Source organism: Macaca fascicularis, chromosome 3, assembly GCF_037993035.2.
Source record: "Macaca fascicularis isolate 582-1 chromosome 3, T2T-MFA8v1.1".
NCBI classification, from domain to species: Eukaryota; Metazoa; Chordata; class Mammalia; order Primates; family Cercopithecidae; genus Macaca; species Macaca fascicularis.
In genome coordinates, this window is record NC_088377.1 from 115,595,678 (window position 1) to 115,618,308 (window position 22,631).

General features: G+C 36.3%; 1 protein-coding gene across 26 annotated transcripts in view; it reads left to right on the forward strand.

Moving 5' to 3' along the window:
- DGKB (diacylglycerol kinase beta) overlaps positions 1–22,631 on the forward strand; it is a 764,643-nt gene that overhangs the window by 293,076 nt on the left and 448,936 nt on the right. For all 26 annotated transcript variants that reach the window (XM_005550071.5, XM_065542255.2, XM_065542256.2 and 23 more), the window contains one exon: positions 4,823–4,897. In XM_005550071.5, coding sequence (XP_005550128.1) covers positions 4,823–4,897 — 75 coding nt within the window. The remainder of the gene's footprint in view (positions 1–4,822; positions 4,898–22,631) is intronic.

Below are 22,631 nucleotides of genomic sequence, written 5' to 3' on the forward strand. Positions count from 1 at the left end.
TACAAAAAAATTAGCTGAGCATGGTCATGGGCTCCTGTAATCCCAGCTACTTGGGAGACTGAGGCAAGGAGAATCGCTTGAACCTGGGAGGTTGCAGTGAGCCAAGATCGTGCCACTGCACTCCAGCCTAGGTGACTGTGAGACTCTGTCTCAAAAATAATAATAAAATAAAATAAAAAGTATAAGTTTTTTTCTTTTCATCAATATCTAGTTATATTTTACACCTGTAAACATGATAGAAAATATTTTAAATAAATAATGTTTTAATAATTAAAAATATTCCCAATGCTTTATTAAAGGGAATAGTTTTACTCATAAAATAATAATTAAATAATGATGCTGAAATTACTTTCTTCTTTACTACTTACATTCTGTTAGCTGTATATATTATTGATAGCTTGAACAAAAAAGAAAATGTTCCACAAATAATTAGATGAGACTTAAATCCACATTGGAAATTACAGAAAATTGAAGCTTGAAGAGAAAAAAAATAATATTTTCAAAGGAAAATATTTTTTTCTCAAATTAAGATAATATGAATCATGTAGAATGACCCTTAATTGAATATTTGCCTTCCCTTTCTGCCAGTACATATAAATAATTTTCCCTAAATTAAAAAAATACATATACATATGTATAGTTACCCTAAAATCTTAAGGAAATTAAACTTACTGGAGGCTTCAACTTTGAACTCTTCTCTATACACATCCACTTGTGTTTTGTTCTTTATTCATTGACTGGGACCACGCAAAGTCAAATGTAATGTAAATATGTTTTAAAGGTGATCTGTTTTGAATGCAAACATAATTTTTCTGCCTGCATTAGAGGCACCTTTCACAAGGTGATTCCATTCAGTGTTTTCTTTTCCAAATTTCTTGGCTTTTTTAACTTTGATGTTAGACAAGTTGCAAAAGGTCACAGAATCATAAATCCACATAAAGTTTTCCATATCAGTCAATAAGTCTGAAAATGTTCACATATGTGTTCAGGCAGCAACACTGAGTTGAATCCAAACTCTGCTAGTGACTGGGAATAAGAGGCATAAGGCACAGTCATGCAGAGAGGCAGGGACATAAATAGATCTATTGCAATACTATATATTACAGGTTAAACTAGAAATGTTTAAAATAAAAGTTCTATTGAAGTTCAGAGAAAGAGATAACTATCTCTGAAGACCAAGAAGTCTTTAGAGAAGAAGTAGCTTTTGTATTGTTTCTTATATGATAGATGTTTGCCCGATGAAAGAAGGAGAAAGACAGACTTGTGAAATGGCAGGGTGTCAACCAAGAGGAATTTACCAGGATGACAATGTAAAGAGAAAGAGGGGAAAGATGAGAGATAAAGTGTGGCTGAATTGTGACGATGTCTGAATTTTATATTGTGAACAACTGGACACTGGCATAAACTTTACATCATGGATAAGGCATGACTGTACTTAGACAATAGTATAGAGGAGGGCTGGGTTGCCAAGAATTTTATAAAGCTGGTGAAAGAACTTGAAGACCTTAACTAAGGCAGTGGGATAGAATAGCCAGGTTTGATAGGCATTTTTTAAAGTTTGTTGCCAAGGACAATGTCAGATAGGGTATTTCCTAGGTTTTCTTTTAGGAAGACACAGAATTGTCCACTAGTAAGTTCAGGTGCCAGGGAAAAGAGGGTATTGAGAGCAACTCTAGGTGATACAAGCTGATATTACATACTGAATTTGGAGAATTTTATCAGTAAATATTATAAGAAAGTGTTTATAAAATATATAATCATATTTTCATATGTGTATAAAACCAATTTAGTAACCTAAATATATCCCTTAACTTAAAAAAAATCTTTTTAATTTCAACTTTTATTTTAGATACAGGAGGTACATGTGCAGGTTTGTTACATGAGTATATTATGCTCAGGTAGCAAGCATAGTACCCAACAGGTAGTTTTTTTCATATCTTCCTCCACTCCTTCTTTTCCCACTCTGGTAGTCTCCCATGTCTATTGTTCCCATGTTTATGTCTGTGTGTTCTCAATGTTTAACTCCTGCTTAACGTTGCATGCAGTACATGCAGTATTTGGTTTTCTGTTTCTGTGTTAATTCACTTAAATCTCCATCCACATTGCTGCAAAGGACATGATTTCATTCTTTTGTAATGGCTGTGTAGTATTCCATGCTATATATGTATGGCATTTCCTTTATCCAGCCCACCATTGATGGATACCTAGGTTGATTCCATGTCTTTGCTCTTGTGAATAGAACGGGAATGAAAATAAAAATGTATGTATCTTTTTGGTATATGGTGTGTTTTCCTTCAAGTTTACACCCAATAATGGGATTGCTGGGTTGAATGCTGGATCTGTTTGAAGTTTTTTTTAAAAATATTCAAACCATTTTCTACAATGGCTGAACTAATTTACTTTCACAACAACAGCATAGAGGCATTTCTTTTTCTTTGCAGCCTTGCCAATATCCACTGGTTTTTGACTTTTTAATAATAGCCATTCTGATTGGTGTAAGATGGTATTTTATTGTGGTTTTAATTTGCATTTCTATGATGATTAGTGATGATGAACATGTTTGCATATGTTTGTTTCCTGCTTGTATGTCTTTTAAGAAGTGTCTGTTCATTTATTTTGCCCATTTTTAATGGGGCTATTTGTTGTTGCTTTTTTCTCATTGATTTAAGTTCCTTATAGATTCTGGATATTATACCTTTGTTGGATGAATACTTTGCAAATATTTTCTCCCATTCTACAGGTTGTCTCTACTCTGTTGATGGTTTCTTTTGCTGTGCAGAAGCTCTGTAGCTTAATCAATTTCTGTTTTTGTTGCAATTTGAGGACTTAATAAAAATGTGTTGCCAAGGCCAATGTCGAGTGGGATGTTTCCTAGGTTTTCTTTTAGAAACGCGGTTTGGGGTCTTACATTTAAATTTTTAATCCATGTTGAGTTAATTTTTGTATGTGGTGAAAAATAAGAGTCCAGTTTCATTTTTCTGCATATGGCTAGCCCGCTATTCCAGTAACATGTATTGAATAGGAAGTCCTTTCCCTATTGTTTATATTTGTTGGCCTTGTTGAAGATCAGGTGAAGGTTTGTAGCTATATTTCTGAGTTTTCTATTCTGTCCCATTGGCCTGAGTGTCTGATTTTGTACCAGTACCATGCTGTTTTTGTAATTGTAGCCTTATAGTGTGATCCTTCCATCTTTGTTCTTTTTAGCTTAGGCTTAATTTGGCTATCCAGGCTCTTTTATTGGTCACACATGAATTTTAGAAGAGTTTTTTTCTAAGTCTTTGAAGAACGACATTGCTAGTTTCCTAGAAACAGTGTTAAATCTGTAAATTGCTTTGGGCATAGTAGCCATTTTAACGACAGTGATTCTTCCGTAAGCATGGAATTTTTTTCTTTTTTCGTTTGTTTGTGTTATCTCTGATTTCTTTCAGCAGTGCTTTGTAGTTCTCCTTGTAGAGTGCTTTCACCTCCTTGTTTAGTTGTATTCCTAGGTATTTCATTTTGTGTGTGTGTGGCTATTGTAAATGATATTGTCTTCTTGACTCTGCCAGGATGTTATTGAAGTGCTGTTGATTTTTATACATTTATTTTGTGTCCTGAAACCTTGCTAAAATTCTTCAGTTCTAGCAGCCTTTTGGTAGAATTTTGAGAGTTTTCTGAGTATAGAATCATTATCAGTGAAAAGAGAGAGCTTGACTTATTTTCTTATTTGGATACCTTTTATTTCTTTCTCTTGTCTAATTGCTCTAACTAGAACTTCCAGAACTATGTTGAATAGGAGTAGTGAGAGTGGGCATGTTTTGTTCCAGTTCTGAAGGGGAATGCTTCCAGCTTTTGCTCGTTCAGTACGATGTTGGCTGTGGGTTTGTCATAGATGGCTTTTACCATTTTGAGGGATGTTCCTTTGATGTCTAGTCTGTTGAGGATTTTATTTTTAATGAAATGATTTTGTATTTTATTAAATGCTTTTTCTGCATCTGTTGAGATAATTATATGGATTTGCCTTTTAATTCTGTTTATGTGGTGAATCACATTTATTGATTTGTGTATGTTGAACCAACCTTTTATCCCAGGAATAATGCCTAACTGATTGTGATAAATTAACTTTTTGATGTACTCTTTATCTCTTTACTTTTAGTATTTGTCTAAGCATTCATACCATGTGAGATATGTGCATGCATAGAAACATTTTTATTGCATTTATTTATAAACATTGTTTTCTTTCAGAAAAAAAATTATTTAATACATGCTGCTAAGACAGTTTAGCAATTTTGTGAGATGACTGGTCAAGATCTTGTTTATATGAAATGATTAGGCCAGATGAGGCTACATTCTTTGCTTACATGTACATATATACAATATACCATCCCATTTCATATAGACGATAGATAATTTTCAGATCTATTAGAGATCTGTAGAGGACAAAGTATTCACAAGGATTTATTGAGAGAAGATATTTAAGCAATTTTATACTGAAATATTTAAAAAATATGTGTTTATTTGAAATCCAATTAGCTAAATAATGTTCAAAAGAGGGTTAGAGAATATTCTAAATTCATATGCATATTAAGGATGCAAGCAATATTTCTAACTTATGAACTATATTGCCTTAATAGTGACAACTAAACCTTTTAAAAAACCCTTAGTTCCTATTGAGCTGTTGGACTTCTGATATTATTGATTCAAAATTTAGTAAATTGATAGAATTTTTTATTAAATTATATAATTAATTGCAACTACATATATTTATAACACTGAGAGACATTACTTATTTTAAAAGTGTTGAATATTATTGAATTTTTTTCCCATATTTTCACTTTTATAGAATTTACAGAAAATTCCAGTATCTACTAAATCCTCGTCAGGTTTACAGTCTTGCTGGAAATGGACCAATGCCAGGGTAAGTCCAAGGATAATATTATTACCATTAACTCAATTAATGTTAATTAATTAAATAAGCTGCCTGACATATCTAGAAATAATGTTATTTGAATACAGCAGCATATTAGTACATAAAAATGAAATATCAACTACATAAGAGAAACCAGTGCAAATACTGTTTTTCCAAATAGTCAATTTCTAGCAGATTTTTCTTCTTTCTAAATATGGTGAAGTAATGCTCCTTATTGTACTAATAATGATAATAATCACACACACACAGAGACAAACTAGCTGAATGTTAGTTTGAACACTGCCACACCATATATTTGAAGAACCACTCTCTTTTTGTACTTCTTATATATATTTAAAAAAAAAAAGAGAGAGAAAGTAAGCTAGTTAGCCCATTTATGCCTAGTGTTCCATTACTGGAACACTAAGCATGTAGGAGTTATTTATATCCTACAGCTCAAGGTCATCACCGAGATCTGATTTTTAAATTCAAGTTAAATTTTAAAAATTGCAACCTCCAGCATAAATGGGTTAATGAAAAAAAATTTTATGATTTATTACTTACAAAATCTAATTGCTATCACTCTCTTATAACATACTTCATTGTTAACAGGTAAGATCTAGTAAAATAAAATATATTTTTAAACATATATGTATACTTTTGATGTCACTAGTATGCACCTATACAAATCATCATTAACTTGGTTTAGTTAAATAATTAATGTCATTTTCTTTCATTGACCTCTTTTCTTTCTATCAACATGAGGGTAAACATTAGACCACATGAAGTGGACAGAAGCTCTATAAGCTTTATGCATGCTTCATATTTTTATTAAAAAGCCGTTGATTTAAAATAAGTCTTACATCTCATTCTCAGGAACCAGAAACCAAATATTTTAATTGTACGCTTTTAAAAATTCAGAATAAAATTTGTACCATAGTGTCTGATACAAAAAATACATCCATAAAGTATAATTAATTAGCATAGCTTTCAGTATTATATTCAGCTCTTTCTTCTACTGCTTTGCTGCCTGCTGTCTGGGATCAGTTTCCCAATGCTGAGCAGCAGTCTGCAGAACCTCCTTCCTGTAGATGACAGGCTCACCACAGAAATTCAGTTCAGAACAATGTCTTTGTCAAGCTCCACACTCCAGAATCTAGAGGATCATGATCAGACTGTTGGCTAAGTGAGCTGGCTACATGCAGGAAGTCCCAATATAGATAAAGCCAAGCAAAAGTAAAGTATTGTAAATTCAGAAGCTCAGTCAGAATGGCTCTTTTTCTTGTCCTTTAATATTCTCTGGAATTCAAAAAAGTAGCTCTTCTGTAGAATTAGGATATTGTGCATTCAAAACTGTTGCCATTCCAAGACCCCTGTAAGTTGAATCAAACTAAGTTAATCCAGGATTTTCCTGTATTTCATAGTTAAACAAGAAAACAAGAGGTCAAATGGCTCTGCTAATTATAAGCCTTATAGTTTAACCTCTGTGTGACTTCATTATCTTATCTGTAAAATGAGTATTTGTGCCTGCCTTGTAGGATAGTTGTGAAGTTAAATCGGATAATGCCTATGAAGCAAATAACAATGTGCTTACCGCATAGCATGCCCTCAATGAATGTGGCTTATTATCCATATTATTTGTACAAATATGAATTAATAATTAATAAAAACGTGACTATTGTGTAGCTCTATGTAAATACATTGGAATAAATTTGATTTTAGCCCTGTTCTCTCATTTCACGTTTTTCCTACTACCCTTTAAATACGTACTACATGTTTCCTTCTACTCTTTCAATTCTAGGCATCCTATTAGCTTCTGCTCTATCTTAACATATTTTAAAAATGAAAGTAATATATGTAACTGTAAAAAGCCTACACTACAATAAATATTATTTAGAAAAAAATTTAACGGTCCCACTTTGAGCACTACTACTCCTCAGAAATTAGGAGTGATTGTTTGGTGTATCTTACCAAACAATCTAATACAAACATGTAAATGAGCATATTCCTGTCTATATTTACCATATTTATACACACACACACACATATATGTTGGAAAGATAGGTAGATAGTTTTTTTACATAAAAGAATATAGATTTTATATTGGCTTGCAACTTCCTTTCTGTACTCTAAAGCAGGTGATACAAATTGTTCCATTTCAGTAGATATTGATCAGTTTCATTTTTCTAACTGCTGCATATTCCATAATTATGTGGGCCATCACATTACTGATGAATATTTAGATTGCCTGTGTTTTACAATTATTACCAAATATACTACATCAATATCTATCAATTTATCTGCATATTCTTGAAAGTATGTTCAAATATTTTTATGGAATCAGTGGCTATGGGTAGAATTGCCTGGCTGAAAATATTCAAAGTCAAAAGTTTGTTTTAAAAAATGAAGTTAAATATTTGTGTTGAACTTTTAGCTTCATCTTGATCACCATGAGAATGTCCTGTTTGCCTCTGATACTGATGCCCACACTGCATCCCTAGTGTCAGACTCAGACTTCTATTAGAGAGCTAGTCTTCGTTTATCCTAAAGGCAAATGCCACAGGTAGTTGCTCAGAATGGGGACTCTGACCAGGCTATGATGTTGTCCTTTCTTTGAACCCAGTGACTGATCTCCTCCCAACCCTGTTTCTAGCTGTATTGCCCCTCATCATGCTAAGAGTGTCCTATTGCAGTGATTCCCTTTTAATGTATGGCTTTAGAAGTTGCTCTATTTCATAAAGTCTCCCTATTACTCTGATACCCTTGGTGATTTATACATTTTAGTTTTATCACCGTTTCTAGTTTATTAATTTTCCAATGCTAACAATAGATTTTTTGAATGCATACTCTTGTAAGTGTAGTATGCATTTTATCTATCACTTTAAACCTGCAGTTATTCATTCTTCCAAATTCTTTTAAAATGTTTTTTCCTTTTTACCACACCAGATTGATGTATTATTTTGGTATACAACTCTTCTTTTATCCCAACTTTATTTTTTTTCAAAAACTTTGTTTATAAGAGGAAATAACTTTCTTGAACTAAAACTATTCCTAATCTAAACTTTCTGGCAAATACTGAAACTTATTGGGCATTTCATTTTTATCTTTAATTATTTTTAAAACAGAAATGGGTGTGTATTATGTGTTTCCATTCTATCTCTTTATATAAATCATCTCTCCCTGATCCTGACTATTCTGTTTCAAGGTGTCTGAAACAATAGTCTATTTCAAATCATTGTTTCCTTCCTAATGGAACATGTGATATAATTGAATACATTATTTGGCGGTATAGTTTAGCTAGAAGAGATGAAATATGAAATATAAATTACTCTTGGGTTTTACATAGCAATATGTTTTCCTTCACTACATTAAAATAAGTATGTATAGCTCTAGCTGTACACCAACTTCACATGTTAATGTGACTTATGAAAAGTTCATACCAAGTTTTTTGTATACTTGTGACATTACTTTTCCCCTTCTGAGTCTAATCTTCATGAAAATACAGATGGTCTATTCTCACATTATTTCTAAAATTTTAAGTGAGAAATAGGAAGTACTTATTGAATTGAAATAAAATACAAGTTAACTTTAAAATATGTAAATTATTTTTCAGATTGATCAGGATAATTAAGAATAATTAATTGTTTGTGAGAAAGCTGCTCTTAGAAATCTTTGCTTTTATCTACCTGAACTAAATACAAAAGACACATATTTTAAAACTATAATGCAACAGTCAACCTACAGATTTACATATTTCAAATATCATGCATATTTCTATAGTGAAACTTTGGAATACATTCTCCTATTAAAATAAATGTATAATTTAGAAAATGCGTAACAGACTCCACAGATTTCATTACCTTCTTAATTTAAAATATCATTTTATAAAACCAAATTTCTACCATATTTTATTTAAGTAAAATCTCTCTTGAATCCGAGCTTATGACCTTTTACATATGCTTCTTGTTATGAAATTATGACACAGAAATGAAGAGAATCCTCAAAAGGCTAAGGAAATGTTCATCAAAATTTAATTGAGCGCTTTTGCAAATTTCAAAAATAAAAATTTTTCTTTACTAATATAAAAGTGAAGCACTCAACTCTGTCCTTCTTATGATTAATCATAAAATAAAATGCAGATGATTCTGCAAGCTCTCCCCCAATTAAATGTGTAAGCATAATTCTGATTCTGCATTGGTCACTGGAGTGATAGAGTTTGAAAATTGATTCATGCTTCTAAATTAAAGATCTACAGATTAATAAAAGTAACAAAAATATGTTACCACAATTAATAAAGTCACATAATTGCTTGTCTTTCACACAAATTCCCCCCTTGAGTCATAGTAGGTTTTAGTCACTTTTTACATGCATCCACAAATGCACTATGATTTTAAAGATGTTGAAAAGTCTAATTTTTATTATCTCTCTCACCAACAAAGGCCAAATAGCAATTAGACTAGAGATCTATGTGTCACTGTTTAAAGACTATTGCCTATCAAAATTGCTGAAACACTCTAAAGAAACAAACACGTTCTGAATTGGCCATTTGAAATGCCCGGTTCATATTTGTGTATGTGCTTTAACTTGTGTTTTATTCTGTTCTGGCTGCTATAACAGAATCCCTTAGACGGGCTAATTACAAAAAATAAAAATAAATGTACAGTTCTGGAACCTGGGAAGTCCAAGATCAAGGGACCAGGAGATTTGGTATCTGCTAATGGCTCACTTTTTGTTTCCAAGGTGGTGTCTTCTTGCTGCATCCTCTGGAGGGAATTAATGCTGAGTCTCCAGAAGGCAGAAGGGTAGAAAAACAGCTGGCTAGTTTCCTCAAGCCCCTTTATGAAGGCACTAATCCCATTCATAAGCGCAGAGTCCTCATCACCTAATCGCATCCTCAGTACCCCACCTCCTAATACTATTGCATTGGGCACTAAGTTTAAGCATTAATTTTGGAGACATATGAATGTTCAAACCATAGCATTCTGGACTGGATCCCCCAAAATTCATGTTCTTCTTACATACAGATACATTAAATTAATTCCATCCCAATAGCCCCCAAAGTCTTAATTTGTTTTAATACCGACTCAAAAATCTCTAATCCGGAGTCTCATCTAAGTATCTTCTAAATCAGATATGGAGGAGACTCAAGATAGGATCCATCCTGAGCTAAATTGCTCTTCTGCTGTACCCCTGTGAAATCAAACCATTTCTGTTGTTTATAAATTACCCTTTATGGACTTTTAGACTTTACAGTCTAAAGTATTTTGTTATAGCTGCCAGAATGGACTGAGACAGAATTGGTACTGAGGATTGAGGTGCTAGTGTAACAAATTCCTAAAAACGTAGATGGTGCTATAGAATGGGTAGAGGCTACAATATGGAGGAGGAGGAGGAGAAAGAGGAAAGAGGAGGAGGGAAAGGAGGAGGAAGAGGAGAGAGAGGAGGAGGAAGAGGAGGTAGAGGAGAAGGAGGAGAGGTTGAGGAGAGAAGAAGAAGAAAGAAGACCATAGAGAGAGCTTCAGTCTTAGAGATTACCTACGTGGTTGTGAACAAAATGTTGCTAGAAATATGGATAAGACAGGCCATTGTAATGAGGTTTCATAGGAAAACGAGGAACAAGTTATTCGCAACCAGGGGAAAGTCAATCCTTGTTATGAAGTGGCAAAGAACTTGGTCGAATTTTATCCATGTCCTACTGTTTTGTGAGGGGTTGAATTTGAGAGTGATGAAATACCACAGTGTGATACTTGTTAAAAGAAACCTCTAAGCAAAGTATTGAAGGTGTGGCATGGCTTCCCTTGACTGCTTATAGTAAGATGTGAGAAGAGAGAAATGAATTAATGACAGAATTTGTCATCAAAAGGGAAACAAAAATTAAGGATTTGACAAATTCTCAGGCTGATCAGTTTGTAAAGAAAGAGAAAGCATGTTCACAACAAAACACCAAGGGTGTCACCAGTGAAAGTTGGATGAGTAGATTAGTATGTCTAGAAGGAATCCAGAATGCTATTCATCAAGACAATGGAAGAGTGGCCCTGAAAATGTTTCAGAGATCTTCAAGGCTGCCACTCCCATCACAGGCCCATAGTGTCAGGGTCTTGAGGAGGGAAAGGCTTCAAAGGAGGGATTCAGAGCACCTGTGGGATCTCAGGGCTCACTTCCCAGAGCTGCCTCAAGTTTCTGCTCAATACATTCTGGTCCAGCACTCCTGGGCCACTCCATCTGTGGCTAAAGTGAGCCTCAGTGCAACCAGGGCCACCCTTCAGGAGACAGAGGTGGTAAAAGTTGGCAGCGTCCAGCTGGTGCTAACTCTGCAGTCACAGAGTGCAAAAGCTGAGAAGGCATGCCTACATCTGCCTAGATTTCAAAGGATGGAGAGGTCCTGGAGATCCCCAAGCCCCAGACAGAGAACTGCTACATGGTTCAGGCCCCTGCGGAGAGCCTCCACTAGGGCAATGCCTAGTGGAGCTATGGGGGCTGGGCCACCTCTGAGACTCCAGGCTAGTAAAGCCAGCCTGGGAGAGCTGTCGGCATTTAACTCTAACATGTGAGAAACGCAGTGTGGGCTTCACACAGCAAAGCCACGGAAGGAATGGGGTTTTCTGGAGCCTTAGGGGCTTAAACTCTGCACAGTGTGTCCAGAAGGCAGGATACATAGTCAAAGCAGGCTATTTGGTTTTTGTTTTTCCCAGTTTTAAGAGTTAATGTTGTTTGCTTTGTCGGGCATTGGACTTACTTGGGACCTGTTAATCCTTTCTTCCTTCCTATTTATCCCTTTTCAATGGTATTGTCCATGCTATCATCCACCATTGTATTTTGGAAGGACCTAACTTGCTTGATTTCACAGGCCCACAGCTGGTGGGGAATTTTCCTCAAAATAAATTGTACCTTGAGTGGTAACTCTATGTGATTTAGATGATGGTGAGAGGAGACTCTGGACTCTAGACTTTTTAGTTGATGTTGGAAATTATTAAAAGTTTTAGGGCTCCTGGGATAGAATGGATGTATTTTACATAACAGAAGAACGTAAATTTTGGGAGAGCAGAGGCAGAATGCTATCGTTTGAATACTTGTGTCCCTCCAAAATTTATGTTGAATCTTAATCATGAATGCAATCATATTAAGAAGTGGAGCAATGAGTAAATGATTAGCTTATGAGGGTTACACCCTCATGAGTTGGATCAATGCCCTTATAAAATGGCTCAAGGGAACTAGCTCTCTCCTTTCCCTCTCTACTGCCATGTGAAGACATAGCATTCATCCCTCTGCCATGAGTGGATGCATCAAGAAGGTGCCATCTTTGAAGCAGATAATAAGCCTTACCGGACAACAAATCAGTTGATGTCTTGATCTTGGACTTCTCAGCCTCCAGAAATGTGGGAAATAAATACCTGTCATTATAAATTATCCAGTTTCAGTTATTTTCTTGTAGCAGCACAAATGAACTAAAATAATCTGTTTCTGATTTTTTTCTATAGGAGTTAAGTGTTTAATAACATATTTAACTTAAATATCCTCCCATTTACTGTTATCTAAGCATACATAGTAAAATTACTGGCTCAAATTTACCTCCAGCTCCAGGCAGTTAAATGATCATAGCTTACCAATAAGTAAAAATAAGACAGCCCATACCAGATAAATTGATTCAAAACATTTATTCAGTGGCTCCCAGATACCAGGAACAATCTTATCACTGCCAATCTACTCTGAACAAAACAGATAATAACTCTTGCCCTCACAGCCTTATATTTTAGTGATGGAAAACATATATTAAACTAACAAACAAGTGAAATATACATACATTAGCAGGGAATGTGAACAAGGAGTGTGCATTGTTGGTGAGGATTCTGTGGTTGTTCTTTTAAATGAGGTGGACAGAGAAGGACTGGCTGAGTACAGATGTGAAGATGAGGAGGTAGCTCATTGTCATCTTGAAGAAGAGCTTTTAAGGCAGAGAGAGCAGCATGCATAAAAGCATCACGACTGAAAAATATTGTACAAGTTTGGGAAACATTAGCAAGAAGGCCAGGGAGACTAGAACAGAGTGAAGGGCAGTCGGATGTCAGAAAGGTACGAAGCACTAGTTCACACAGGGTTTTAGGATTACTGTGACCATAATAATTAGGTTTACCTAAGACTCTTTGGGGTTATTTCTGGTGTCCTGGCATCTGTCCCAATTTAGCATTTGCCCAGGACTTTTGTATTTTAAGTATTGCTATTAATAAATTCATTGCAATAAAGAATGATGATGATGTGTTTGGCAACCCTCCAATTTCTAAATCCAGCTTTTGCTATGTTATCCTCTTGTAATGTGTAAGACACACGTCCAAGGAACAGAGATCTTACTTTAATAGGTAATCATTATACCAAAAATGTGACCAAAAATAAACTCTTTTCCAACGTTTTTTAAACACAAAAACAAGTGACAACTTTTGAAGAATTGGTATCCCTTTTATGCCAGTCCATTATGCTGTGGTCTGGGTCGCAGAGCTCTCTGAGAGTTGCAAAGGGGCACAAATATGCCAATCAGCAATGCCTGTGGAGATATTGACAAATCATAGGTTAGATGTTCATGAAATGTATGTGAGAAAAAGAGCATGAGCAGTTTTACCAAGAACGTATAGTGAGTGGCTTGAATATACTTCCTCAATGTTTTATGTTTCATTAAATATATAGTTTATAAATATTTACTTTTATAATAGATTTTTATTTTGCAATAACACTTTTCAGCAAAAGATAGCTTAAAAATAAAATGTCTTTTAAATGAAAATAATCCGAATTTCAAAACAAAAATAGTTCTCAATTTCTGTTTCTTAAAGAGTTGATGAATACATAATCTGTGTGAAATATTTATGAACATTTACCATCTGCAATGAGAGCTCTAGTGATATCATTGACTATGCAGAAATCAGTAAACACAACTATGCTGAAGAAACATCAGCATCTGCTTTAAAATTAATTGTTAATTCTCTGCCCCAAAGCAATCATTTAATATGCAGAAAGTCCCTTTGCATATCACTCTTTGAAGCATGACTTTTCGTTTAGATCAAATGACTTTTCAAAATTAGTGTTCATTTTCAATTCCAAGTTTCTTTATGTGTATTATTAATGAAGTTATAGCTGTTAATATCTTGACTCCATTAGCAGAAGAACTTTTCCAAAAGATCAAGTAATGCCATTTTTATATCAGAGTGATCAGAATGTTTTAAATGAAACATCTGTTTGTTGTAAAGATGATTTGAATTCAATTCATGCACTCTAAATGAAGTTTTTGGAAGTTCATTTGGATGAGGGCGAGACATTAGATATTAGTGATGGTGCTCTCATAAAATCAGTACAAAAGTTTAGCACTACTGATACAATGATTTCCTTCTGTTTTAATAATTTGAATGTAGGTTTTGGTGAAGCACACTATCATGGCAAAAACATGATTTCTAATAAAGTAATGAATTGATTGATAAAAATTGTGCTTTAAATTGGTTGCTCACATCAATTATAATCACATCCAAAGAAATTTTAATATTCTAATAATTAAAATAAAAGCCATAATTATCATATTGCTTGTATACATGCATACACATATACACACACACATAAATTATTCAGTTATTCTACTGATTCAGTAGTCACCCAGGAACCTTCTGTACCAAAATAATAATAATAATGACTCAAGTTTTAGGTAACTCAAGTAATAAAGTCCTGTAAAAATCTCTCTGGACAACACTCCTTCAGCCAGTCTTTTCCTGCTTATATATACCCTCCTCTTCTATTTAAAATCTGCAACTCAAGGAGCATAAAAGTTTAAGGTAATTTAATATAGAGGTAATCAGCATATAGAAATCTACAACTTGAATTATATTATTGGATAACAATGTTGTTCGTAATCAAGACAAGTTTAACCAAATAAACACACTCCGAAAAGACAGATAGTTGGATTTGGGATATAATAAATTTGATAAAATTGATACAAATTATATTTACAACTGTTAAAATCATAAATATCTTGGTGTCTAAGATACTAATCTTCAATTATGTACATGTCATTTCCTGAAAATGGCAGATGTTTGTTGAATTCATAATGTTTTATTCTCCAATTAAATTATTTACTTTTATTTATCTCTTCTTGATGAGTCATATTTTTTCCATTTAGTTACCTTTATGCCTACAGTTAGAATTCTGTGAAATTAAGTTATCCTTTTTTTTTTTGAGATGGAGTCTTGCTCTGTCACCCAGGCTGGAATGCAGTGGGAGGATCACTCAGCTCACTGCAAGCTCCACCTCCCGAGTTCACGCTATTCTCCTGCCTCAGTCTCCCGAGTAACTGTCGTATTTTAAATTATGGTCTCTGACCAGTATTACGCTATAGTACGATGTGTGCACAGAAGCAGATGCTCTTGAAGGCAAGGAATCTTCAACTTCGGTGTCTCTCCCTTGCAAGGACTCCTTTCAAGACTACAGGAAGGATCTTAGCAATGTGGCTCTATTGCCTTTCTCATTTGAGTTTTTAATATTTTAAAAAGAGGATATTTTAACTACAAGAATTTTTATGAACAATGTTAGTTAAGCCAGCTCAGTAGTAATGCATAGAGAGGCAAATCTATCAATGGAAGATAATTAAGAGCCCTCCCCCATGCCCTGTATATGTATTAGTACTAACTAGAAAACTTGGGCATCAATATGGAAAAATAAAAGTAAAACAGTAAAAAAAAAAAAACTTCTGTCTCCATTCCAACTCCTTTTTCATCACACTTTACCTAGTGACTGGTAGCATTGGAATGAGCATGAGCATTTTAGGATTTGACTAAAAGAGGATGAGATCCAATTACATGATTGAATTCTGAGGCTTATAATATGTGGTTCACTGATCATTTTGTGTGTGGTTGTTGTTTTTTTTTTTTAATTTATTTATTATTATTATACTTTAAGTTGTAGGGTACATGTGCATAACGTGCAGGTTTGTTACATATGTATACTTGTGCCATGTTGGTGTGCTGCACCCATCAACTCGTCATTTACATCAGGTATAACTCCCAGTGCAATCCCTCCCCCCTCCCCCCTCCCCATGATAGGCCCCGGTGTGTGATGTTCCCCTTCCTGAGTCCAAGTGATCTCATTGTTCAGTTCCCACCTAGGAGTGAGAACATGCGGTGTTTGGTTTTCTGTTCTTGTGATAGTTTGCTAAGAATGATGGTTTCCAGCTGCATCCATGTCCCTACAAAGGACACAAACTCATCCTTTTTGATGGCTGCATAGTATTCCATGGTGTATATGTGCCACATTTTCTTAATCCAATCTGTCACTGTTGGGCATTTGGGTTGATTCCAAGTCTTTGCTATTGTGAATAGTGCTGCAATAAACATACGTGTGCATGTGTCTTTATAGCAGCATAATTTATAATCCTTTGGGTATATACCCAGTAATGGGATGGCTGGGTCATATGGTACATCAAGTTCTAGATCCTTGAGGAATCGCCATACTGTTTTCCATAATGGTTGAACTAGTTTACAATCCCACCAACAGTGTAAAAGTGTTCCTATTTCTCCACATCCTCTCCAGCACCTGTTGTTTCCTGACTTTTTAATGATCGCCATTCTAACTGGTGTGAGATGGTATCTCATTGTGGTTTTGATTCGCATTTCTCTGATGGCCAGTGATGATGAGCATTTTTTCATGTGTCTGTTGGCTGTATGAATGTCTTCTTTTGAGAAATGTCTGTTCATATCCTTTGCCCACTTTTTGATGGGGTTGTTTGTTTTTTTCTTGTAAATTTGTTTGAGTTCTTTGTAGGTTCTGGATATTAGCCCTTTGTCAGATGAGTAGATTGAAAAAATTTTCTCCCATTCTGTAGGTTGCCTGTTCACTCTGATGGTAGTTTCTTTTGCTGTGCAGAAGCTCTTTAGTTTAATGAGATCCCATTTGTCAATTTTGGCTTTTGCTGCCGTTGCTTTTGGTGTTTTAGACATGAAGTCTTTGCCCATGCCTAGGTCCTGAATGGTACTACCTAGGTTTTCCTTTAGGATTTTTATGGTATTAGGTCTAACATTTAAGTCTCTAATCCATCTTGAATTAATTTTCGTATAAGGAGTAAGGAAAGGATCCAGTTTCAGCTTTCTGCTTATGGCTAGCCAATTTTCCCAGCACCATTTATTAAATAGGGAATCCTTTCCCCATTTCTTGTTTCTCTCAGGTTTGTCAAAGATCAGATGGCTGTAGATGTGTGGTATTATTTCTGAGGACTCTGTTCTGTTCCATTGGTCTATATCTCTGTTTTGGTACCAGTACCATGCTGTTTTGGTTACTGTAGCCTTGTAGTATAGTTTGAAGTCAGGTAGCGTGATGCCTCCAGCTTTGTTCTTTTGACTTAGGATTGTCTTGGAGATGCGGGCTCTTTTTTGGTTCCATATGAACTTTAAAGCAGTTTTTTCCAATTCTGTGAAGAAACTCATTGGTAGCTTGATGGGGATGGCATTGAATCTATAAATTACCTTGGGCAGTATGGCCATTTTCACGATATTGATTCTTCCTATCCATGAGCATGGTATGTTCTTCCATTTGTTTGTGTCCTCTTTTATTTCACTGAGCAGTGGTTTGTAGTTCTCCTTGAAGAGGTCCTTTACATCCCTTGTAAGTTGGATTCCTAGGGATTGTATTCTCTTTGAAGCAATTGTGAATGGAAGTTCATTCCTGATTTGGCTCTCTGTTTGTCTGTTACTGGTGTATAAGAATGCTTGTGATTTTTGCACATTAATTTTGTATCCTGAGACTTTGCTGAAGTTGCTTATCAGCTTAAGGAGGTTTTGGGCTGAGACAATGGGGTTTTCTAAATATACAATCATGTCATCTGCAAACAGGGACAATTTGACTTCTTCTTTTCCTAACTGAATACCCTTGATTTCTTTCTCTTGCCTAATTGCCCTAGCCAGAACTTCCAACACTATGTTGAATAGGAGTGGTGAGAGAGGGCACCCCTGTCTTGTGCCAGTTTTCAGAGGGAATTTTTCCAGTTTTTGCCCATTCAGTATGATATTGGCTGTGGGTTTGTCATAAATAGCTCTTATTATTTTGAGGTACGTTCCATCAATACCGAATTTATTGAGCGTTTTTAGCATGAAGGGCTGTTGAATTTTGTCAAAAGCCTTTTCTGCATCTATTGAGATAATCATGTGGTTCTTGTCTTTGGTTCTGTTTATATGCTGGATTATGTTTATTGATTTGCGAATGTTGAACTAGCCTTGCATCCCAGGGATGAAGCCCACTTGATCATGGTGGATAAGCTTTTTGATGTGTTGCTGAATCCGGTTTGCCAGTATTTTATTGAGGATTTTTGCATCGATGTTCATCAGGGATATTGGTCTAAAATTCTCTTTTTTTGTTGTGTCTCTGCCAGGCTTTGGTATCAGGATGATGTTGGCCTCATAAAATGAGTTAGGGAGGATTCCCTCTTTTTCTATTGATTGGAATAGTTTCAGAAGGAATGGTACCAACTCCTCCTTGTACCTCTGGTAGAATTCAGCTGTGAATCCATCTGGTCCTGGACTTTTTTTGGTTGGTAGGCTATTAATTGTTGCCTCAATTTCAGAGCCTGCTATTGGTCTATTCAGGGATTCAACTTCTTCCTGGTTTAGTCTTGGAAGAGTGTAAGTGTCCAGGAAATTATCCATTTCTTCTAGATTTTCCATTTTATTTGCGTAGAGGTGTTTATAGTATTCTCTGATGGTAGTTTGTATTTCTCTGGGGTCGGTGGTGATATCCCCTTTATCATTTTTTATTGCGTCGATTTGATTCTTATCTCTTTTCTTCTTTATTAGTCTTGCTAGTGGTCTGTCAATTTTGTTGATCTTTTCAAAAAACCAACTCCTGGATTCACTGATTTTTTGGAGAGTTTTTTGTGTCTCTATCTCCTTCAGTTCTGCTCTGATCTTAGTTATTTCTAGCCTTCTGCTAGCTTTCGAATGTGTTTGCTCTTGCTTCTCTAGTTCTTTTAATTGTGATGTTAGAGTGTCAATTTTAGATCTTTCCTGCTTTCTCTTGTGGGCATTTAGTGCTATAAATTTCCCTCTACACACTGCTTTAAATGTGTCTCAGAGATTCTGGTATGTTGTATCTTTGTTCTCATTGGTTTCAAAGAACATCTTTATTTCTGCCTTCATTTCGTTATGTACCCAGTAGTCATTCAGGAGCAGGTTGTTCAGTTTCCATGTAGTTGAGCGGTTTTGATTGAGTTTCTTAGTCCTGAGTTCTAGTTTGATTGCACTGTGGTCTGAGAGACAGTTTGTTATAATTTCTGTTCTTGTACATTTGCTGAGGAGTGCTTTACTTCCAATTACGTGGTCAATTTTGGAGTAAGTATGATGTGGTGCCGAGAAGAATGTATATTCTGTTGATTTGGGGTGGAGAGTTCTATAGATGTCTATTAGGTCTGCTTGCTGCAGAGATGAGTTCAATTCCTGGATATCCTTGTTAACTTTCTGTCTCGTTGATCTGTCTAATGTTGACAGTGGAGTGTTGAAGTCTCCCATTATTATTGTATGGGAGTCTAAGTCTCTTTGTAAGTCTCTAAGGACTTGCTTTATGAATCTGAGTGCTCCTGTATTGGGTGCATATATATTTAGGATAGTTAGCTCTTCCTGTTGAATTGATCCCTTTACCATTATGTAATGGCCTTCTTTGTCTCTTTTGATCTTTGATGGTTTAAAGTCTGTTTTATCAGAGACTAGTATTGCAACCCCCACTTTTTTTTGTTCTCCATTTGCTTGGTATATCTTCCTCCATCCCTTTATTTTGAGCCTATGTATGTCTCTGCGTGTGAGATGGGTCTCCTGAATACAGCAGACTGATGGGTCTTGACTCTTTATCCAGTTTGCCAGTCTGTGTCTTTTAATTGGAGCATTTAGTCCATTTACATTTAAGGTTAAGATTGTTATGTGTGAACTTGATCCTGCCATTATGATATTAACTGGTTATTTTGCTCGTTAGTTGATGCAGTTTCTTCCTAGCCTCGATGGTCTTTACATTTTGGCATGTTTTTGCAATGGCTGGTACTGGTTGTTCCTTTCCATGCTTAGTGCTTCCTTCAGGGTCTCTTGTAAGGCAGGCCTAGTGGTGACAAAATCTCTAAGCATTTGCTTATCTGTAAAGGATTTTATTTCTCCTTCACTTATGAAACTTAGTTTGGCTAGATATGAAATTCTGGGTTGAAAATTATTTTCTTTAAGAATGTTGAATATTGGCCCCCACTCTCTTCTGGCTTGGAGAGTTTCTGCCGAGAGATCTGCTGTTAGTCTGATGGGCTTCCCTTTGTGGGTAACCCGACCTTTCTCTCTGGCTGCCCTTAAGATTTTTTCCTTCATTTCAACTTTGGTGAATCTGGCAATTATGTGTCTTGGAGTTGCTCTTCTCGAGGAGTATCTTTGTGGCGTTCTCTGTATTTCCTGGATTTGAATGTTGGCCTGCCCTACTAGGTTGGGGAAGTTCTCCTGGATGATATCCTGAAGAGTGTTTTCCAACTTGGTTCCATTTTCCCCCTCACTTTCAGGCACCCCAATCAGACGTAGATTTGGTCTTTTTACATAATCCCATACTTCTTGCAGGCTTTGTTCATTTCTTTTTCTTCTTTTTTCTTTTGGTTTCTCTTCTCGCTTCATTTCATTCATTTGATCCTCAATCGCAGATACTCTTTCTTCCAGTTGATCAAGTCGGTTACTGAAGCTTGTGCATTTGTCACATATTTCTCGTGTCATGGTTTTCATCTCTTTCATTTCGTTTATGACCTTCTCTGCATTAATTACTCTAGCCATCAATTCTTCCACTTTTTTTTCAAGATTTTTAGTTTCTTTGCGCTGGGTACGTAATTCCTCCTTTAGCTCTGAGAAATTTGATGGACTGAAGCCTTCTTCTCTCATCTCGTCAAAGTCATTCTCCGTCCAGCTTTGATCCGTTGCTGGCGATGAGCTGCGCTCCTTTGCCGGGGGAGATGCGCTCTTATTTTTTGAATTTCCAGCTTTTCTGCCCTGCTTTTTCCCCATCTTTGTGGTTTTATCTGCCTCTGGTCTTTGATGATGGTGATGTACTGATGGGGTTTTGGTGTAGGTGTCCTTCCTGTTTGATAGTTTTCCTTCTAACAGTCAGGACCCTCAGCTGTAGGTCTGTTGGAGATTGCTTGAGGTCCACTCCAGACCCTGTTTGCCTGGGTATCAGCAGCAGAGGCTGCAGAAGATAGAATATTTCTGAACAGCGAGTGTACCTGTCTGATTCTTGCTTTGGAAGCTTCCTCTCAGGGGTGTACTCCACCCTGTGAGGTGTGGGGTGTCAGACTGCCCCTAGTGGGGGATGTCTCCCAGTTAGGCTACTCAGGGGTCAGGCACCCACTTGAGCAGGGAGTCTGTCCCTTCTCAGATCTCAACCTCCGTGTTGGGAGATCCACTGCTCTCTTCAAAGCTGTCAGACAGAGTCGTTTGCGTCTGCAGAGGTTTCGGCTGTGTTTGTTATTGCCCTGTCCCCAGAGGTGGAGTCTACAGAGACAGGCAGGTTTCCTTGAGCTGCTATGAGCTCCACCCAGTTCGAGCTTCCCAGCAGCTTTGTTTACCTACTTAAGCCTCAGCAATGGCAGGCGCCCCTCCCCCAGCCTCGCTGCTGCCTTGCCGGTAGATCACAGACTGCTGTGCTAGTAATGAGGGAGGCTCCCTGGGTGTGGGACCCTCCCGGCCAGGTGTGGGATATGATCACCTGGTGTGCCTGTTTGCTTAAAGCGCAGTATTGGGGTGGGAGTTACCCGATTTTCCAGGTGTTGTGTGTCTCAGTTCCCCTGGCTAGGAAAAGGGACTCCCTTCCCCCTTGCGCTTCCCAGGTGAGGCAATGCCTCGCCCTGCTTCAGCTCTCGCTGGTCGGGCTGCAGCAGCTGACCAGCACCGATCGTCCTGCACTCCCCAGTGAGATGAACCCAGTACCTCAGTTGAAAATGCAGAAATCACCGGTCTTCTGTGTCGCTTGCGCTGGGAGTTGGAGACTGGAGCTGTTCCTATTCGGCCATCTTGCTCCGCCCCCGTGTATGATTGTTATTGCTAGTTCTCCTGGTGTAAAAATGACTTCCAGGCATATCCCCACTGCCCACTGTGACTTTACACTGGTTTTCTGACATAAATTTAAAGAGCCAGAAGACATGTCTTGATAAAAATGGTCCAGAGCCTGCCTGTTAACAGAATATGTGTATAGTAGGGGAGAAATGAGGTTTGAAATGTACAAAGCTCAAAGCTTATCTGTGGAAAATTCTTCTAATCATCCCATTCAGTTCTCTTTAATGCTTCATCAAAACAGAAGCATTATTCTTCCTGGAATACAGTTAACAATGCTGTATAAACAATTATAAATTTTTATTATTGATGAAAGTTACATGATATTAAATTTATCATTATTCCTGTGCTTGTAGAGCACAGGCTATATCAGCTCCACAACCAGCAGGCATGTTTATGTGTAAAGTATATGTTTTATAAATCTCTATGAAATATCGCCATCAATGAAGATACATAAAACTCACAATATATCATGTTATTAATATAGCAGTGGTTAATGTATATCATTAATTCAAAGAGTACTTAAGGTTAATCATTGAACAAAAAATTGAAATGCCTGCAAGTCTTACAGCTTGACTGTGACCAAAAAACAAATATTGATTTTCACATATTTTACAATAATACTAAAAATTTACTTTATCAATGATGACTTGTGAGGCTGAGTGGAACACTCC